Below are 19,096 nucleotides of genomic sequence, written 5' to 3' on the forward strand. Positions count from 1 at the left end.
CTCCCCAATACTTCTTCGGTCTACCTCTACCTCTCCTGTAACTATCCATAGACAACCTCTCACACCTCCGCACTGGGGCCTCTGTGCATCTTCTCTGTACATGCCCGAACTATCTCAGCATCGCTTCCCGCATCTTTTCCTCTACCGAGGCCACTCCTACCTTGTCCCGCATCCTGATCCAAATATTATATTTGTCTTAAAACAATTATTTAATATGTATACATTATTAATTCACAATCTAGTAAATGTTAGATGAAGAAATAAAGAATGCTAGAGTACTGAGGCTTTTTAGATGAAGAAATAAAGAATGCTAGAGTGAGGCTCTCATGATCACTGTTAGTAGTACGAAAAATGACGATCAAACTATACACGGATTACCACATCAGAGTATTTGATTTTTGTGATCTTTTGTTCCTAATTCTGAAATTGGGATACCCCCATTTGTCCAAATTTACAAGTCATTTCACTTGTCTTGGAAAATCTTCAAAGGAGTTAAACAACATGTCATTCTGAGATACATGGCTAATGGCCATAAGTTTGTCGGCTACTTTGCTGGCCTCCCTGTAGCAATGTTGATTAATGGTCCAAGGTATTCCATCCACATGATTCATCTTTGTGACTTCCATCACTGTTGATTTTGAATTGAGTTGATGCCTGATTTGAACCAGACTAAACAATCATGCATACTTTAAAAGCCATCTTCTTGTCTTGATTAATCTGAAAAATCTGTTTGAAAAGAAAAGGTTTAAGATTAAAGATTGCCAAACCTATTACTACGTCTTGATTTCCAAAGCTCCCTTGAAATGACAATAGGAATGATATTAATTTAAAAAGCAGCCACAGGATTGAAAGGGCAATACTCCACCAGGTTGAAAAGCCAGAAGGGAGGAGAGCTGCCCAGAGATATCAAAGCAGGCACCAAAGTGGCTCCTAACCCGTTTGAGCCAAGTAGCCATTAGCAAAAACATGATGAATATTTTCGTTATTTACTTGTATGATGACACAATAGGAATACTGTAAATCTCCTTTTCAAAATTTAAAACATTAAGAAAAGCAGTAAGTGATTATGAATGCATTACGTACCAATTTCAAGTTTTCTTTTTAATATAAAAGGTCCTTATTTTTCTTCGATAGTGACATAGGATGATAGGAATGCAATATTTTTTCTTTCTAACTTTTTAAGTTTTAATTTCAATATCTCAAGTTACAATTAATTTTAATTGTTCTCGAAAGGCCTTCTCATAACCACAGAAATTGGCTCATGTGTCAAAAAGTTACTATTAATATTTATAAAAGTTCATTATTTCCTTGTATAATCATGGCATTAGGAATGCAATAAATCTTTTTTCCAAGTTTTTAAAGTTGTAAGTTGAAATTTTCAAGTTTTTTACCCTAAAACTTTGCCTACTATTTTACAGCTTTGAATTAACACTTAAATCTTCATTTTATCAATAAGATTTTTGACAACAAGAGTTAAGGTATTGTATTGCAACAAATGACTAACATTTTATGACTTCAAAACCTTCTGACTGCTCCATATAAATTTCTTCATCTAATTCACCAAGAAGAAAAACAGTTTTAACATCCATTTGCTCAACCTCTAAATCTAAACTTGCATCCAAGCATAGAACAACACGAATGGATGACATCTTCGCAACTGGAGAAAATATTTTATCAAAATCAACTCCCTTTTTTTTATTAAAGTCTTTTACCTCCAATCTAAATATTATAAAGAAATGTCTGTTCTGAAGCTAAACGATTTATTTCTTGTGAGAATACTAAAACTACAAACTAGCAATACAATTTTTTTGCATAATGAGTTATTAACTATAATAATGTACTAAAAACTAGTAGTGCCACTAACCACTTGTTTTAGCGGCATATTTTTTTTCTTATTGACTTGTTCTTAATAGAGGTTTCTTGAATTTCGGGTTATAAGGGTAATGAAACTCTGAACACAATCATAACATATTTAAAGTGCTATACAGACTCGTAGAAGCTCGGGACTCTCAAGCAGACGAGCTAGCTTGAGACTAATCAAATAAAAATTAAATTCATTCCTTAAGTTCAATATACTAATTATGGCCTCGAAGAACGAACGAGAGGAAAAAGACTGAAAAAACAGAGAGGAAAATGACACTTCATGGAATGAAATTACGAAACTGCTCCAACAGGAAAAGAACGACCAAATAGAGCAAATCATATATAGTATAGTAACTAGACGCCTATGCCTGTGCTGCGTCCGGGCCAACACTTTAGATTATAGTGCATCTATGTGTATGTAATTGTCTTTGAATATATATATAAAGTATATATTATGTTCAAAACACAATTAATATAATATTGTAGTTTGTGCTCTGTATCTAAAATTTTATTATATTAATATTTGCTACGAATACAAAATCGGTAAATTTATTAATATTTTTTAAAAGAAAAGACTTGTTTAAAAGGAAACTATTTCCCTCTCTTTGAGATAGAACAATAGCAATATGTAAGCATCAGTTGATATTTTTAATTTTAATTCGATTAATTTAAAGGTGTAAAATATTTATTATTTTTTATCAAATTTTAATTTGGATAATTCTAATTCAAATTATTAAATTAATTTTACATGTTTAAAACGAAACAAAGTAGAAATTGATTTTCTATTTAAATGAAGAAATACTATTTTTTAATTTTTGGTAAATATTCTCGGTTTAGCTCATTTTACTTGTCATGTTGTCTTTTGCATGGTTTTTTAAGAAAGCGTCGATTAGAATTATAATTTGACTAATTTACCTTATTCATTATTTGATCTCCATTTGATATATTTTTTTTTTACGACATTAATCTCTTTTCACATTTATTAGAGTAAGAATAAAAATAAAAAAGTAATTAAATTCTATCTTATTTTAAAATATAAATATTTTAAGTATATTTATTTTAGTGAACATAACAAATAAATGACATGGCGGAATAGCAAATACAACAGTTTAATATCTATATTAGATCTCAGGCTAATATAAAAAAAGAAGGAAAACTGTATGGTTTGACTACTTAACGTTTTGAAGAAAAACAATTTCATTTGCTCCCACTAATGGATTGATACGCGCGTGGCAATGAATCCATCATTATTGACTTAATGAGATACTTTGGAAATTACATGAATATTGTTTGATTTTTTAATATGGAGTGCACTTTTTTTTTTGGACATTATTAATTTGCACTATTTTTATGCATATATATATATATATATATATATATATATATATATATATATATATACTATGTTCAAAACATGATTAATATAACATTGTAGTTTGTACTCCGTATCTAAAACTTTAGTATATTAGTGTTTACTACGAATACAAAGTCTGCACTTTTTTTTTTACATTTTGTTTTTTTGTAATATGGGGTTCATTTTTATTTTTTTTGATATTGCTTGATTTTGTTAATATGGGTCTACTTTTTTTTACAGTGAATTTGGAGATGGTGGGTTCCACTTTTTATTTTTTTATTTTTTTTTATATTGCTTGATGTTGTTTAGTATGAGGTCCACCCTTTATGGGGGACACTTTTTTTTTTTTTTTGGACATTATTAGTTTGTACTATTTTTATGCATATAATATATATACATATACTATGCTCAAAACACGATTAATATAACATTGTAGTTTGTGCTCCGTATCTAAAACTTTATTATATTAGTGTTTGCTACGAATACAAAGCCAACACTTTTTTTTTTAACATTATATTTTTTTTAATATGGGGTTCACTTTTTTTTTTTTGATATTGCTTGATTTTGATAATATAGGGTCCACTTTTTTTTTCCCATGAGTTTGGAGATGGTGAGTTCCACTTTTTTTCTTCCCTTTTTTTTATTGCTCGGTGTTATTTAGTATGGGGCCGACACTTTTTTTTTAAGGGACAACGGACGACGAAGCATGGGTCTAAACCCATGCTTTATATAGTTTCTTCTTTTTTTTATTTTTATTTTTTATATTGCTTGGTGTTGTTTAGTATGCGGCCCACCCTTTTGGACATTATTAGTTTGCACTATTTTTATGCATATAATATATATATATATATATATATATATATATATATATATATATATATATATATATACTATGTTCAAAACACGATTGATATAACATTGTAAGTTGTGCTCTATATCTAAAACTTTATTATATTAGTGTTTGCTACGAATACAAAGTCTGCACTTTTTTTTTGACATTGTTTATTTTTTTAATATGGGATTCACTTTTTTTTATTTTTTATATATTGCTTGATTTTGTCAATATGAGATACTATGTTCAAAACACGATTACTATAATATTTTAGTTTGTGCTCCGTATTTAAAACTTTATTATATTAGTGTTTGCTACGAATACGCACGTGGCAATGAATCCATCATTATTGACTTAATGAGATACTTTGGAAATTACATGAATATTGTTTGATTTTTTAATACGGGGTGCACTTTTTTTTTTACATTATTAATTTGCACAATATTTTTAATATTAGTTGTTGTTTAATATATATGGGGCCCATAATTTTTTTTAATTAAATTGGAACGGATATATATATATATATATTAGAATTATGGGGCTCATATTTTTTTTTTATATTGCAACGGACGACGAGAAAGTGAGTTGAAACTCACTCTTCTTAATAGTAGTAATATTAATTTTCCAGCTGGTGCATTCCTTCTTGGGATGTGTTGTTTAGAAGCAAAAAGCTAATCTGCTGAAATATCAACAATAAACCACTACCTTTCATGGCAATTAGGGGTGGACATAGTTTGGACCAACTCGAAACTTTTTAAATATTTGGTTGGATATTTGGATTATGGATAGACTTCGGATTTTATTTATAAAATTTATGAATTTCGGATTGGATATGGCCTTACATTTTTATACCTTATATCTAGCCCTACCTATATCATATGTGCCTAGTACTAATAAGTCTAGTTTCTAAAGGTCCAATAGATTAGTACCTAAGGTCATACCCATTAAAATATTAAGTCCAATATACAATTATCTACTAAATCAAATATAATATAGGGTTTTCTTACTTCTCAATACTCAAAAGTGTCACATTAGTTTCACTCACGGCAGAGTTCTTTGTTATTTTTTCAGATGACTACTCAGATTTTATTTTGTTCATTTTCACTTTTTCAGAATGCTTTTATTTGATATGGATTTACTATGTTGGACATGACTTGGATTTGTTAATCCTAATTTGAACTGGAAAGCTTTTTTTTTTACTGAGCAATTAAGATTTAGATTTACCTCTGTGGAACTAACACATGAATTTCATTCTTAATAAGTTTGCCTTAGGTCTCAAGAGTCAAATCCGAAATATCCAAACCGAATAATCTAAAACCGAACTTAAAATATCCAATCTAATCCGAACTTATTTGGATTGGATTTAGATTGTAATTTGTAATTTCTTCAATCTGAAAATTGAATATCCAAACAGAAAATTTCATATCTAATCCGATGACTTGAACGCGTACCCCTAATGGCAATCAACGCAAAAGATATGGCTCAAAGTAGGAAGCAACACAAATGGAACAACAAGAAAGCAAAAGGGGAATCGAATGTGGAGGACCCAAAAAATGAAAAACGAGTGTCCAAAATGCAAGTCAAGGGAGGACTATGACTTTAGATTTTGAATGTTTGACTATGTCCTCTGTTTAGATTTTTGAAGGTTTTTTACTTTCAAATTCTCAAGCTGTTTTTAATTGTTTAAAAAAAAAAAACTTGAACATTAATTTTCTCATTTTTAACATCAAAATTTATATTTTTAAAAAGTACACAAAATTATTACTCCCTCCATCCAAATTTATGTGAAACCTTTTGACTTGGCATGAATTATTTTCTCTATTCTGCTAATTACCAAAACGGATAAAGAAAACAAAATAACAATTGTTTTCAATCCGTTGATATATTTACTACTCCATCCGTTTATCTTTTTAATTTAAGTAGGCAGGGAACTTTAGAAAATAGGGGAGACTTTTTAATTTTGTGATATTAAATTAAAATGTTTATAATGTACTAAACTATACTTTGAATATTATGTTCTTTAATCCATGCATGTAAAATGTTAAAATTAGAGAGTTAGCAAATCTAAAAAGAAAATTCTTTTAAAATATACGAAAAAGAAACGTAAGATGCTTAAATTGAGATGGAGGAAGCATTTTTGTTCTTCTTTAATTTATGCAAATAAGTTTTGATCATAGTGTAGTTTAAACCTAAGGTGACTGAAATTAAAAATTTTAATTTGAGAATTAAAATTATTAACGAGGTTAAATTTAGTATTTTATTTTATTTTGGGTATTCTTTTGGATTTATACTAAATCTTCTGTATTTTATAATTCACATAATTCTTATATTTTTTCTTATTAAATAAATATAATACGAAGTATGAATTTAATTCTTCATATTTTTTTCTGAGTTAAGATTAAATTATCGTTTGCATTAACTTAAATCTCTAGTAACTCCATCTCTATTATAGTCTGTTTAATATTTAGCATAGAGTCAGTTCAGATTTAATTCTCTTTTAGTTTAGTGCTCACAAATTTATTACTCCGTTCATTCACTTTTACTTGTTCACAATGAACGTTACACTTTTTTTTAAGAGAATATTAAATAAATGCATATTTTACTATAATGCCCATGCTATTAGCATTTCAAAATATCTTGGAAATTAATAGCTAATGTTAAGGGTAGAACAAAATATAAATAGTCTTTCTCTTAATATGTTAAAGTGGATAAATAAAACTAAAAATTTATTTTTAATATTTTGGACAAGTAAAAGTAAAAAGTAAACACAGGAAACACACGTGTAAGAGCATACCTTCTAAAAGGCGTCACACGTGGCGTAAGTGCACATATACTCAATTTTGAGGTTACTATTGAAGTCACATCCGCAATGCAAAAAAATTGTAAATTTTATTCATTTTCGGGATAACTCCAGATAGACAAACTTGAAGCAGTAAATTCGCATATGAAATTACAAATTTGTCTGAAACTGGGAGTAACACGCATGAATAAGCTTTTGACAATTATGATTGGAGTTGAGATATTTTACATGCTCTTCATCTACATATAACTGAAGTGCAACAACTTTTGCCTATAGCCACACATGAACCGAAGTGCATATGTTTTTGCCTGCAGTTGAGCCATATACGACTGAAGTACATGTAAAAATTAGCACTTTAATCATGATGATCAACGTTTTGAAGTTCTTTTAACAACACCTATTTAATTTAAATTCACTTTTCATGTTCAAAGCTCAAGACCCACTAATTTAAAGTATTATACTTTAATTACTATAAATTAAAAAATATCATTATACAAAAAAATAATTTCATCTGAATTTACCTAATACTGCATATTAGTTAAACTTTCTGTCCAAAATGAGCGATAAGTAAATGGAGGCGACCAAATAAAATGCTCCATACAATTTTACGTTATAATGTAATAACAAATAGAAAAAAGTTGATATATGCTCGGTTGGATTTGACTCGGGTTGATATTAGAATGGGTTAAGCTCGACTCGACACCGAGACCGGTGAGTATAATTTAGGGGACAGAAGTACATGCCACCTGAAAGCAAAATAATTACCCGCCCATACCCCCTTACTTTCATCCCCCAAACTATTTACCCGTAACGTCCCCATAATTATGATACTAACATGGTATCATCCTGTCTCTTATATACCATAGTGGTATCACATAGGACTTCTTTCATTTCTTCAAAAACACTCATCAACCCTCTATGAAATTCGGAGCATATATAATATACTGACAGAGTATCATATTAGATCATGTTCATTTATTCAAAAACACATTTTCTTCAAAAAACACCTCTGTGCTATCATCATCTTATATACATGTAGCGAGATGGTATCATGGAGGACTGCTTCAATCCTTCAACGTGACACTCCTCAGTCTTCTTTGATACCATCATGATATATACCATATACTGAGATAGTATCATGGAGGATTGCTTCAGTCCTTCAATGAGACATTCTCTTAGTCCTCCATCATGGTATATAAATATATTGAGATGGTATCATGGAGGACTGCTTCAGTCCTTCGCTTGGTCCTCCATGATACCATCACATTATATAAATACACTGAGATGATACCATGGAGGAAGGGTTTGGGGCGAGAGGGTACTCGGGTAAATATTTTCGACCGGCTGGGTAAAAGTGAAATTAATTTAGGAGAGGGCATGAGCAGATAAATATTTTGTATTTTAAGGGTATTTTGTGTTGTTTCTTGTATAATTTATAATTTGGAAAAGGCTCGAATATGCCATTGAATTATCGGAAATGACTCATTTATGCCACTCGTCAATAGTTTGGCTCATTTATGCCATCGAACTATCAGAAATGGCTCATTTATGCCATTCGTCAATAGTTTGGCTCATTTATGCCATCGAACTATCACAAATGACTCATTTATGCCATTCATTAATAGTTTGGCTCATTTATGCCATCACCGTTACAAAAAATCACTCATCCATGCCATTTTTCATTAACACCGGTTTTATAATACCAGATATGACACGTGACCTCCAACTAGATGGTTGTGGGTGAGTCAGATTTTTTATTAATTTGGGATTTAAAATTGGGTTGATTTAATTAAACGATGTAGACCTCTAATTGGACGCTACGTGTCATATCTGGTATTATAAAACCGGCGTTAATGCAAGTGACATGGATGAGTCATTTTGGTAACGACAATGACATAAATGAGCCAAACTATTAATGAGTGGCATAAATGAGCCATTTCCAATAGTTCGATGGCATAAATGAACCAACCTATTGATGAGTGGCATAAATGAGCCATTTCCGATAGTTCGATGACATATTTCAGCCTTTTCCGTTTATAATTTACTAAATATGGATAAACTAGATCCAGTTAAACACAAAGTTCAAAGCTCAATGTTGACTTATCAAATATCAATTGTCAGATCCAAGCCTATAAATAGAGGTGTCAAAATGGGCTGGCCCAGCCCAACCCAACCCAGCCCTAAAGGGCCAAAGAATTAAATGGGCTAGGACGGGCTGACCCTTTTAATTGAAGGGCCAGCAAAATGACAGCCCAACCCAGCCCTTTAAATTTTTTTGTCTTCTGAAATAACATTTTCTAAGTGATTTTTGGTACAATTTGAACATGAAAGTTTTGCGGTATGAAATAGAAGAAACTTTTGCAATGTGAAATAGAATCTTCTACCACCCATTCTTGCGCAAATTCGTATCATAGAAGAAAAAATTCAAGAGAACAAACATAAATTATTATTTTTAATCACCAATTCAGATCACGTTCAAAAGAAATTAAACATAATATAAATTCTAAGACTAAAAATTATTACTCCAGTTTCTAATTACTACTTAGTACTAAGTACATTCTTTTTTCTCATTAATTTTTATCTTTTTGTTTAATTTACTTATATTTTTTTGAAAAATGAATTAATTTATTATTATTTTCTGGCCTCAAGGGCTGACCTCAACTCAACCCTTGAGGCCGGCGGATCGAGAGAGTCTGGGCTTTTGAGCCTCACTTCTATATGGGCCAAAGAAATCTTAGCTCAACCCTCCTTAAATTAAGGGTTGGGTTGGGTGGATTGGGTCAGCCTCACGGACCAAGCCCATATTGACAGCTCTGCCTATAATCTATGAAAATAGACGATTTTTAGAAGTATGCTGAAAACTGTGAGCCATTAGGAGTTTAAGACTTGAGGTGCACGTATAAGTGTGTTTGATTAAACCTCAAGGGACATATTATTATATAGGCAAAATCAAACATAATTTTCCACAAAACAAAAACCATAACAATAAGACAATGTTATTTCGAATAGACCATTTCGATTTAGCCACCTAGGGCTAGACCAAGACGACAACAACAACAAAGTTGACACAGTTTATGTAACTTTGTGATAGACTGAAGAATCTATGTCCCAAAAATGGCGTAAAGTCTATCATTTTCAATATATTTACTTCGATTTCAAAGTTAAATCTAATAAAGTTATGATGACATATTACCTACAAAGAAAACAATACTATTTTAATGTTTGATATATCTATGAACTCTCGCCTAGTAAAGACTGTCTTAAATATGCGTAATCTCATTACTGAACTATAGATCACTTGTTAGCAAATATTTGACTAGTGCAAGAAAAAAGTTACTACTACAAAGGACTTATGATATATGTGGTTTTCTAACTTAAGTAGAATTCTTAATGATCTATAGTACACTTTATATATTTATCATATTGTTATCTGAACACAACTGCCGTAATGTAAAAAGAATAGTTCAAATTTATTAAAAAAAAAAAAAGTGTCAAAATCGTAGCTACTTCAAATCTCAAATAATATAGTTCATCAAAATTTAAACAAATTATTGCAGTATCCTAAACATTTTCTAGGTTGTTTTTGTGCAATTGGCTTAGTTCTGGAGCTTATCAAGAAACAAGAAAACAAAGCAAATTGGTCTAAACTTTTTCAATTTTATCAAGACCAGGAGGTCTTCAATTCAAGTATCATCAATATGTGAATCTGCATATATAAAGTTATTTGTTCGCATTTTTCTCACTGTTGTGTGCTAAAAGATATCGATTTGCACCTGTTGGTGTTGCATAAACATAATACAAGTAATAGATACTAGTAGTATATTCCCACATCTTTACCCCTCCCCCCAAAACTGGGGAATAATGAGCCCGTCTTCTAACCTTCTCCACTTACACTATGTTTGGATGGTTGTTACCCATGGTTTCATAATGTACAGTATTGTATTGTACTTGTACTGTATTAATGAATACTTTGTCTGGATAGACTGTATCGTGTGTTGTGGTTTAATAACATTTTTATTAGTAACCACGCAAAAACCACCAAATTTGTGGCTTCAAAAAAATTGAGCTTTTTCATTGTTATATAACAACGGGTTTTACAACACCATACAATATAATTTTAAGAACAATGAAAACAAACATGTTATCAATGAAAACAATACAATAATGAACCACGGGAAACAACCATCCAAACAGGGGGTTAAACACCAACCTCAGTTCGCACGACACAAGACTCAAACCAGTGACCTAAGTTACAAGTCCATCAACCTTTGTCACTTGAACTAAATAAAACCAACATAGTCGAGCTTGAAATTCTTCACCTTTACATAGTGAACAAAGCAGAAGATACTGGAATAATGAAATACCAGTGAACTTTGAAATTCTACACCTTTACATAGACTTGTGGCAGAAGGCTATTATTTCCTCCACCAATCAGCAGAAATGGTTTAAGCTTATACGGAAGGGATGTCCTAGAAATGCCATATACCTATCCTAACACTCAAAAATTCATAGTTACAGAAATATAGAATGAGTACAAAATTACAAGTTTACCACCCACAGAAAAGGAAAGATTAGTAAATATTGTACAAAGTGGAGTGCTCAACAGAGAACTAGGCAACAAAATGGATTAAAGAACAAATGAATCACCAATCATGCATCTTAACCTGAAAAAGAAGATAGAACTAGAAGAACAAAAAGCTGCAACTGTGCAAATCTGGTCCAACTTTCTTAAACTTCCAATATATATACTAAAAAGAATTTAGCAAGCATTGAGGAGATCAGTACCATTACCATCTCATAGTTGAGAAATAGTTAGATTTTTATAGATAAATGTGACTACAAACATTGAGATGTCGTGATTTAACTCCGTGGATAGTTGTAGTAGACCAGCAATAACTACGGCATCTATACTATAGCCGTTCTTCCTACCGCTAGCGCTAGGGCTCTAAGAAAGCATTGAAGCCAATGCCTAGTCCCTCTATCCCAGAGCATGTGTTCGCTAACTGGGGTGTATTTGAAGCAGAACTTAGGCCTCATATATTTGTTAAATACATGCTTTTGCAGTCTATTATCCAAGCCATATTAGCTCCAAAGTACTCTGACACCTACGCATCAAAACAGAAAAGTTATAACTCATCAGCCCTTCTTTGCATAGTTCCACGGAAACTCAGATTTGATTAATAGAGAAAGGGATTTCAAGGTACACAAGGGGTTTAGAAAAATGACAAAAATGGTCTCTTATGTTTGACGATAGGTTCAAAATAGTCCCTTAACTATGCACTGAACAGTTTTGGACCTTTAAGTTTGCTAAAAAGCTAACACTTCTAGTCTCCGTCAAATATTTAACAATTTATGTTTGTTAGATTTGTCGAGAACAGTAGAGAAAAAAGATTTAACAATAAACATCAAGAAAGTCCCATCAAATCCTTAATTTATGCAACACAAAAAACTGCAGTAGACACTAAAAGATATAAAAAAAATAACAGAAATTACACCTGAAAGAACTGAACCAAACTCTAGAAATAAATAAAAAATAGCAGAACCTACAAAAACTGTTCCTCTAAATGTGAGTTCCCACTAATTTCATTTTTTTCTTCAAATTTTGGTAAATATTTGACGGAAACTAAAAGTGTTAACTTTTGGCAAACATAAAGGAACAAAACTATTCACTGCATACTTAAGGGACTATTTTGAACCTATCCTCAAACACAAGGGATCATTTTTATCATTTTCACTACCATTAAATGGAAATCATACCTAAACAGAAAGCTAGGGGCTTGAGCTCTCATCATCTGAACTAGAATCGTGCATCTGTCGCTCCTGGATTGCAGGAAATAGTCGTTGACGTATGTCTGGCAAAGACTCAGGAACAGATTCTTGGGAAGGAGATGTTGTTAATGTCCCTTTTCTAGGAGTCTTTACTGTCAATTTAGTTGATTTTCTCACCACACTACATGCCTTGTCCAACATAATCAAGAAATCACTAACAACAGAAAAGAGACGCAAGCCTTCGTCTTTCCCTGCATTTCCATGGAAGTAGTCTCCTGTGCTCTTAACCAAAGACATTATCCTTTTCTCTTCTTCTAGTATGCAAGTAATCTCCTGTTCTGCGTGTTGGATAAAATCCGTGAGTGTATCACGGAACTTACTTTCTTCCTCCAAACTTCTCATATCCGTCTCCAGAAACTCTTTAGTTTTCACTAGTGACTGACTAAGCTTCATGACAGCTGCACTTAAGTTCTCGCCATCAATAAGTGATGATTTTTTTACGTTCTGTAGCTCGTTGCTTAAACCAGAAACCACCTGGAGACCAAGGGTGCGATGATAATTGACCGAGTCCTGAGCAAGATCCACTACAAGATCTTCTGTCTGCACACTGGATGTGCTTTGGTTCTCTCTCAATCTTCGTGCTGCTTTTAATCCTTCAGATCGAATAATTTCCTGAACTACAAAGTTCAAGAGTGTGGTCTTTCCATCAGTTCCTTTCACATCTGACAGTTTCAAAAGTGTGTCAAGCTTGAATGCCTGGGCACCACCACGGAAGGTGCCATCATTCATGCGGTTTCCAGTTTTAAGAACTGCCTCTAGAAGTTTCAGGAAGAGTCTGCTGTTTCTCAGCTCCTTACATGCGACCTGCAAGTCACAATGATGAATAAAAAGCAATCCCTATGTGAAGTTATGAAATAGTAACGAGAGATGTGAAATGACTCCCCTCAATTGACAAAGTCTGTATGTTATTACAAAAAGTGAGAAACACATCTCTACATACTTTTTGCCACTGTTAATCTAAAAGAACAGTTGACTTCCTTTATTAGTTTTTCTTATTATTCTTACTTTTTAAACAAAAAAAAAAAATGATATTCCAACAAGCAGAAACAATCTCCAGAGATAAAAGTATCAGTCACATGATATGTAGCACATTTATGTCACTCCCTTTGTCCCATTTTATGTGGAACACTTTCCTTTTTAGTTTGTTCCAAAGAGAATGACACCTTTCTATACTTGAAAACAATTTAATTTGTAAACATCTCATTTTACCCTTAATGAGATGATTTCTAGCCACATAAATGACTGGCTTGTTTTAAACTCCGTGCCTAGTCAAACACCGCTATTTGCATTCTTTTTTTTCTCCGAGTTCATGTGGATGGCTTGTGTATAGTTGGCAAACCACCAAACAGAGAATCAACAGATAAAAACTGAGGCCAAAGCAGAACAACAAGATATTTTCACCCTAAATATTTTAAACTTTACCTCTAAGGTCGTAAAGGACTCTTTAATGGAAGAAACTTCTTCCTGAAGAGAACACATGAGCAACAATGCTTCCATCCGTTTGAAGGCAAATGGAATTGCAACCATGGTCTTTAGAAAACGTTCAGCAGGACCAAGCTGAGAAATGTCTCCGGCAAATAATCTGAGTTTTAGTTCTTCATCCGTTGTTGGTTTCATCTTCAACAGAGTTCGTAAGAGTTCAGGAGGCAGTTCATTACCTGATAAGATACTTAAGTAATTAGAGTTAAGCTTCAGAAACCTTCTCGATGAAAATAATACATAATTAGATGGGACTTTTTTTGCCTCCAAACACGAGTAAAAACAGGATGTGGGGATGTTAAATGCCGAATTATTTCAAATCCATGTTCAGTTTTCCAGGAGAATGATATGATAAATGAAAATGTAACACATTTACTTAAAATATAAAATGGTTGAAACGGAGGGATGTTACTAGAAAGTTATGAGATCAGAAGATATCTAGCAAAGTGATAGGCAAGCTCTATAAAACAGTTGTGAATCAATGTTATATGGAAGTGAATGTTGGGTTGCTAAGGTCCAACATATCCACAATATGAATGTCGTACAAATGTGATTGTACAAAATCTGAAAAGATTAAAATAAACACATGTTATAGAGGGTGCAAAATAACATGTGTAGCAGATAAATTAGAAAAGGTCCACTGAGATGGTTTAGCATGTCATACATAGACTCCCAAATTTACCGTTCACAGGTGAAACAATATGATAAATCAGGCGGCAAAAGAGAACGAGGTAAACCTAAAACCATATGTAGGAAAGTTATCCCTACATTTTATCGAAATCAAGGCGGACGTAGCTAAGAATAGAACAAAATGAAGCAAATGATTCATACAGGTGATACCAACTAGTCGGGATTATGCTAATTTATATATATCAATGTAGGGATAAATGTGAGACGGAGAGCACTCTAGTATTAGATAACCCAAAATGTCCTTTAAGATCAAACTATTTAGTACTGAAATGAACTAGACCAAATCAAATTGAACTTCTAAAAGGATTCATACAACCACCCTAACTAGTTTTGATATTGTACTGCATAAGATTTAATTGATTAATTATGACATATAAGTACAATAATATGGTTCTGTAATAGGTGGGGAGAAGCTTAATGTGTAGACTTCATTGTTCATGCTCTTCCCTTTCTTTCCTAATACTTTTATATCTTTAGTTGTAACCGGATGAGTAATACTCATGCCAATGAAAATATTTTAATGAGGTGAAATACTTCTACTTACTTTGAGAACCTCTTTCATTATACTCTCACTCTTTACAGGGTGATAATATATTATTTCTCATCGCGTAATAGCTACTAAATCTTGAGACTGAATAGGGGGAGAGAGAGAGACTTACCCTCCTTGAGAGCATCATAAACTTCTTCTGTTGTCACATTTAAGGCTTTGAGAAGAATTGCTAGATTTTGCGATTTCTTAGGATCAATAATCTGAATATAATGTGAGGTTTGGTCAAAGGATGAGGAAGCTTTTCTTCGATCTTCTTTTCCTTGGTCTCCTGGTATATATCCGAATAAGGACTCCATCATCTCCTCATTAAACCTGTAATAAAATTCAGCAATCAGAATGGCAGTTAAACTCTCGCAGGAGCAAAGTGAATAGCAAGACCAGTGCAAAGCTTACTGGAAAGAGCCGGCTTTTATTTCATGCCAAACCATAGAGTGGTCAGGGTTAGCAAGAACCTTGTCCCAGAAGAATGGTTTTAATTTTGTCTTTGGAGCATCAGATTCACCCAATGAGTCACTTCCCCCGGTCCCAGAAGAACATCCTCTCTGATGTGCGGCTCCAAGAGGTGAAGGCTTTGGCAAATTACCAGGTTTTGGTGGATTAGGAGGACGAACAACTTTTGGAGGTGGAGGTGGGCTTGGAGCAGGTGGTTTGGGAGGAGGAGGTGGTGGTGGACCAGGAGGTGGAGGTGGAGGTGCAGATTTTCCCGGAGGAAGCGGTAATGGTGTGTGAGCATTTGCATTCGACAGTTTCCCTTCTGCTTCGAAAGTATTATGAGGATCAGCATCGCCTACAGCAGACGCACTCTTGACATTTAGAGAAGAACCTGACAACACAAATCACACAAATTACTTCAATGTAATGAAAAAGAATGATGCATGATGCAATGAGATAAATCGCAGCAAATAGACACCTGGATTCAAATTCAGAGGAGGCTTTCCGTCCCTTTGCCCATCTTTTGGAGCTACTTCTTTCTTTTTATTCTTAACACATAATAGCAACATAGCTAAAAGGGCAATTCCCGCAACGGAACATCCAGCCACTGCAGCAATTAAATAATTTCGATGCTGCTGATTATTTCCAGGAGAATTATGACCATTTGGTGGTTTAGCTGGAGGATGAACAGGCAAAGGTTTAGAAGAATTGGTGCTCTTTGGAGGCTTTGCAGGAGGTTTTATAACTGGAGAAGGAGGCTGCAGAGCCGGAGAGCTAGCGGGCACCTCAGTAGAAGGAACTGGAGCATAAATTGGCGATACAGTTGCGGGGCCTGGAGATGGAGCGAGGGTTGGAAAAGGGCGGTGCCCCGGAGATGGAGCAATGGTTGGAACCGGGCTGGGCCCAGGAGATGGAGAGAGGGTTGGAACCGGGACGGGCCCTGGAGATGGAGCGAGGGATGGAACTGGAGCATGTTTTTTTCTCAAAAATGGATGCCTTTTTCCTCTTAGGTACCTCCTGGGAACGCTGGACAATTGTGCCAAAAGCTCTTGGTACTTGCTAAACCAAGTACTGGATGCATCGTCATTATCAGAAACATGAAGTGGAACATTTTTCCTTCTTAAGCACTGCAACAATATCTGCTTCTGTCCGGGAGGCAAATCTTTAATAGCGTTTCGTAAGGTTCTTTTTCTCAACAAAGCTATATCCTGTTTTAAGCAACTATAACTTCCTGTTTCTGCTCGTTGAATATAATATTCCAGAAATTTTGCTGCTTCTGTACTCTCTTCTAAGTCTTCTCTGCAATGAATCCATACTTTCTCAGCCTGCATACAGAAGATTTCATGAAGTTACAGTATTTTGACAAGGCAAGAATTGAGTAGGAAACATGAATTCTAAAAGACTAACATAACGTTGTTTTTGTCTCACTATTATGCAACCGATGCTTCTCCATCTTGCATCTTTTGAAAATTCAAATTTGATGGCTGCATTATATGACCACTGAATCAAAACATTCAACAACTAAAATGGCAGCATTGAAAATTTTAGGGTGGTTCAGGGAAACAAAAAGCTGAACTCGAAATAAATCTTTTTGAACCTTGTAACAGTTTTCTTGCACAATAATCTTCAAACTGTTCATGTGAGGAATAAACCTTTGATGCCATTCAAATAAGAGTATGGGAATAGGTTGAAAAGGTTACTTATTTCCTCAAAATGGGAGAAATACCAGTGCTTAAGTTCCGAGGTGGATGATTAGAGATTCTTCCTCGTTGTCTTTGTTATTAATATACAGATCCAATTCTTGTTTCCTATGGACCTCCACATTTCAACCATTTTTACAACTAACACACTTAGTCTCTGAACTTCTGGAAACGAAAAACTTTAGAAACTTTGGCATAGACTCCTAGCCCATATTTGTTGGTTTTGGGCAAAGACCAAGGTAGATTGGTTAAATCCCTCTCTTAATTAAAAACACTAATTCCCTCAGATAACTCAACAGTTTATCTTACGAAAGCAATGCTACTTCATTTTCGACGAAATTGTGAATACTCATCAGGAAATAATACTTAGGTATCAGCAAACAAAAGCATAGGCAAGTCTATTGATCACAATAAACAACCATAGTTGACACTTGACATATACATTAAACAACACTTATCTAAATACATATACTACACACATTTTATGAATGCACATTACATGAGTGCAAATATTAAATCTCCATATCAATATGAGAGAAATGAAATACATACCGTATCATCGTCTATCACAGGAACATGCCAAAGACCTGCAATATCTAAATTGCTTCCGGGAAACTTTCGTTTCCCTTCTGAATCTCTTGCTGACCAAACACAAAGCAAAGCAACAAAACCAAATGCACAGGCTACCCTTTTCATTATAATATTGATCATCCCATATTCTGGCCTTCTTTTAATTATATTTGGCATGTATTCAAGAACCTCTTTCAGGTAAAGCAAGAAACACTCAATGCAATCCAAGAAACAACCAGAAAACCTTGGCCTTTGTAGCTCTATTTTTCAATCCAATTCATAGAATTCCAAACATCTAGAAGGGAGAATTGAAATATACACAAATGTTTATATATATACAAATATATATGTCTCAACTAGATATATGATCTCTTTAGCCTTCCAGGCTATTCAACAAGAAATCAGATAGATTATGGCCCCTATTTAGCATCCAACATCAAGAACTCCCAATAAACAATTCAAGATTCAATTTTTACACCTAGAATGCATATGTATACAGATAAAAATTGTATCTTTAGCCTTCAAAATGCAATGCAGAACAAGAACCCACCACCCTTTGGTTCCTTTGCAACAAATACTGAAAAAGAACAAAAAAAGAGAGAAGAATTAAGCAAAGGTTCAAGAAGGAGATGAATTCTATATATGATCAAGAATTCTATTTTTAAAGGGTTCCCTCAAATCTTTTTTTAGAAAAAGCTCTAAGATTTTTGACATTTTGGGTCAGATTCTAACTTGGGATTTTTGTTTGTTAGAAATATTTCATGTTTTTTCGGAGGCAAAAAGAGCTGTGCGTGTGGCAAAAATAAAATATTTATAGTAACGTGCAGAGGACAAAGTTTAGATGAGCACATGAGTTCTAGCCTTTTTTTTTAAAAAAAAAAAAAAATTAACCTGAACTTAAAGAAAAGATATAGGATATATTCTCAATCATCTGTGCTATATTAGAGAGAAAAAAATAATACTTATTAATATCTTAGCTGGACTTTATAGATACACA

The 19,096-nt window shown here is 33.3% G+C and overlaps 1 protein-coding gene across 1 annotated transcript; it reads right to left on the minus strand.

The window, feature by feature from the left end:
• Positions 1-11,488: 11,488 nt before the first annotated feature.
• On the minus strand, positions 11,489-19,096 carry LOC132616839 (formin-like protein 3). The gene is made up of 7 exons (XM_060331563.1): positions 18,082-19,096; positions 16,308-17,154; positions 15,791-16,220; positions 15,507-15,709; positions 14,101-14,336; positions 12,607-13,482; positions 11,489-11,954 (listed from the first exon to the last, which is right to left on the minus strand). The coding sequence occupies exons 1-6, from the start codon at positions 18,274-18,276 to the stop codon at positions 12,619-12,621; spliced, it is 2,775 nt and encodes a 924-aa protein (XP_060187546.1). The 5' UTR covers positions 18,277-19,096; the 3' UTR covers positions 11,489-11,954; positions 12,607-12,618.

Source organism: Lycium barbarum, chromosome 11, assembly GCF_019175385.1.
Source record: "Lycium barbarum isolate Lr01 chromosome 11, ASM1917538v2, whole genome shotgun sequence".
Classification (NCBI taxonomy): Eukaryota; Viridiplantae; Streptophyta; class Magnoliopsida; order Solanales; family Solanaceae; genus Lycium; species Lycium barbarum.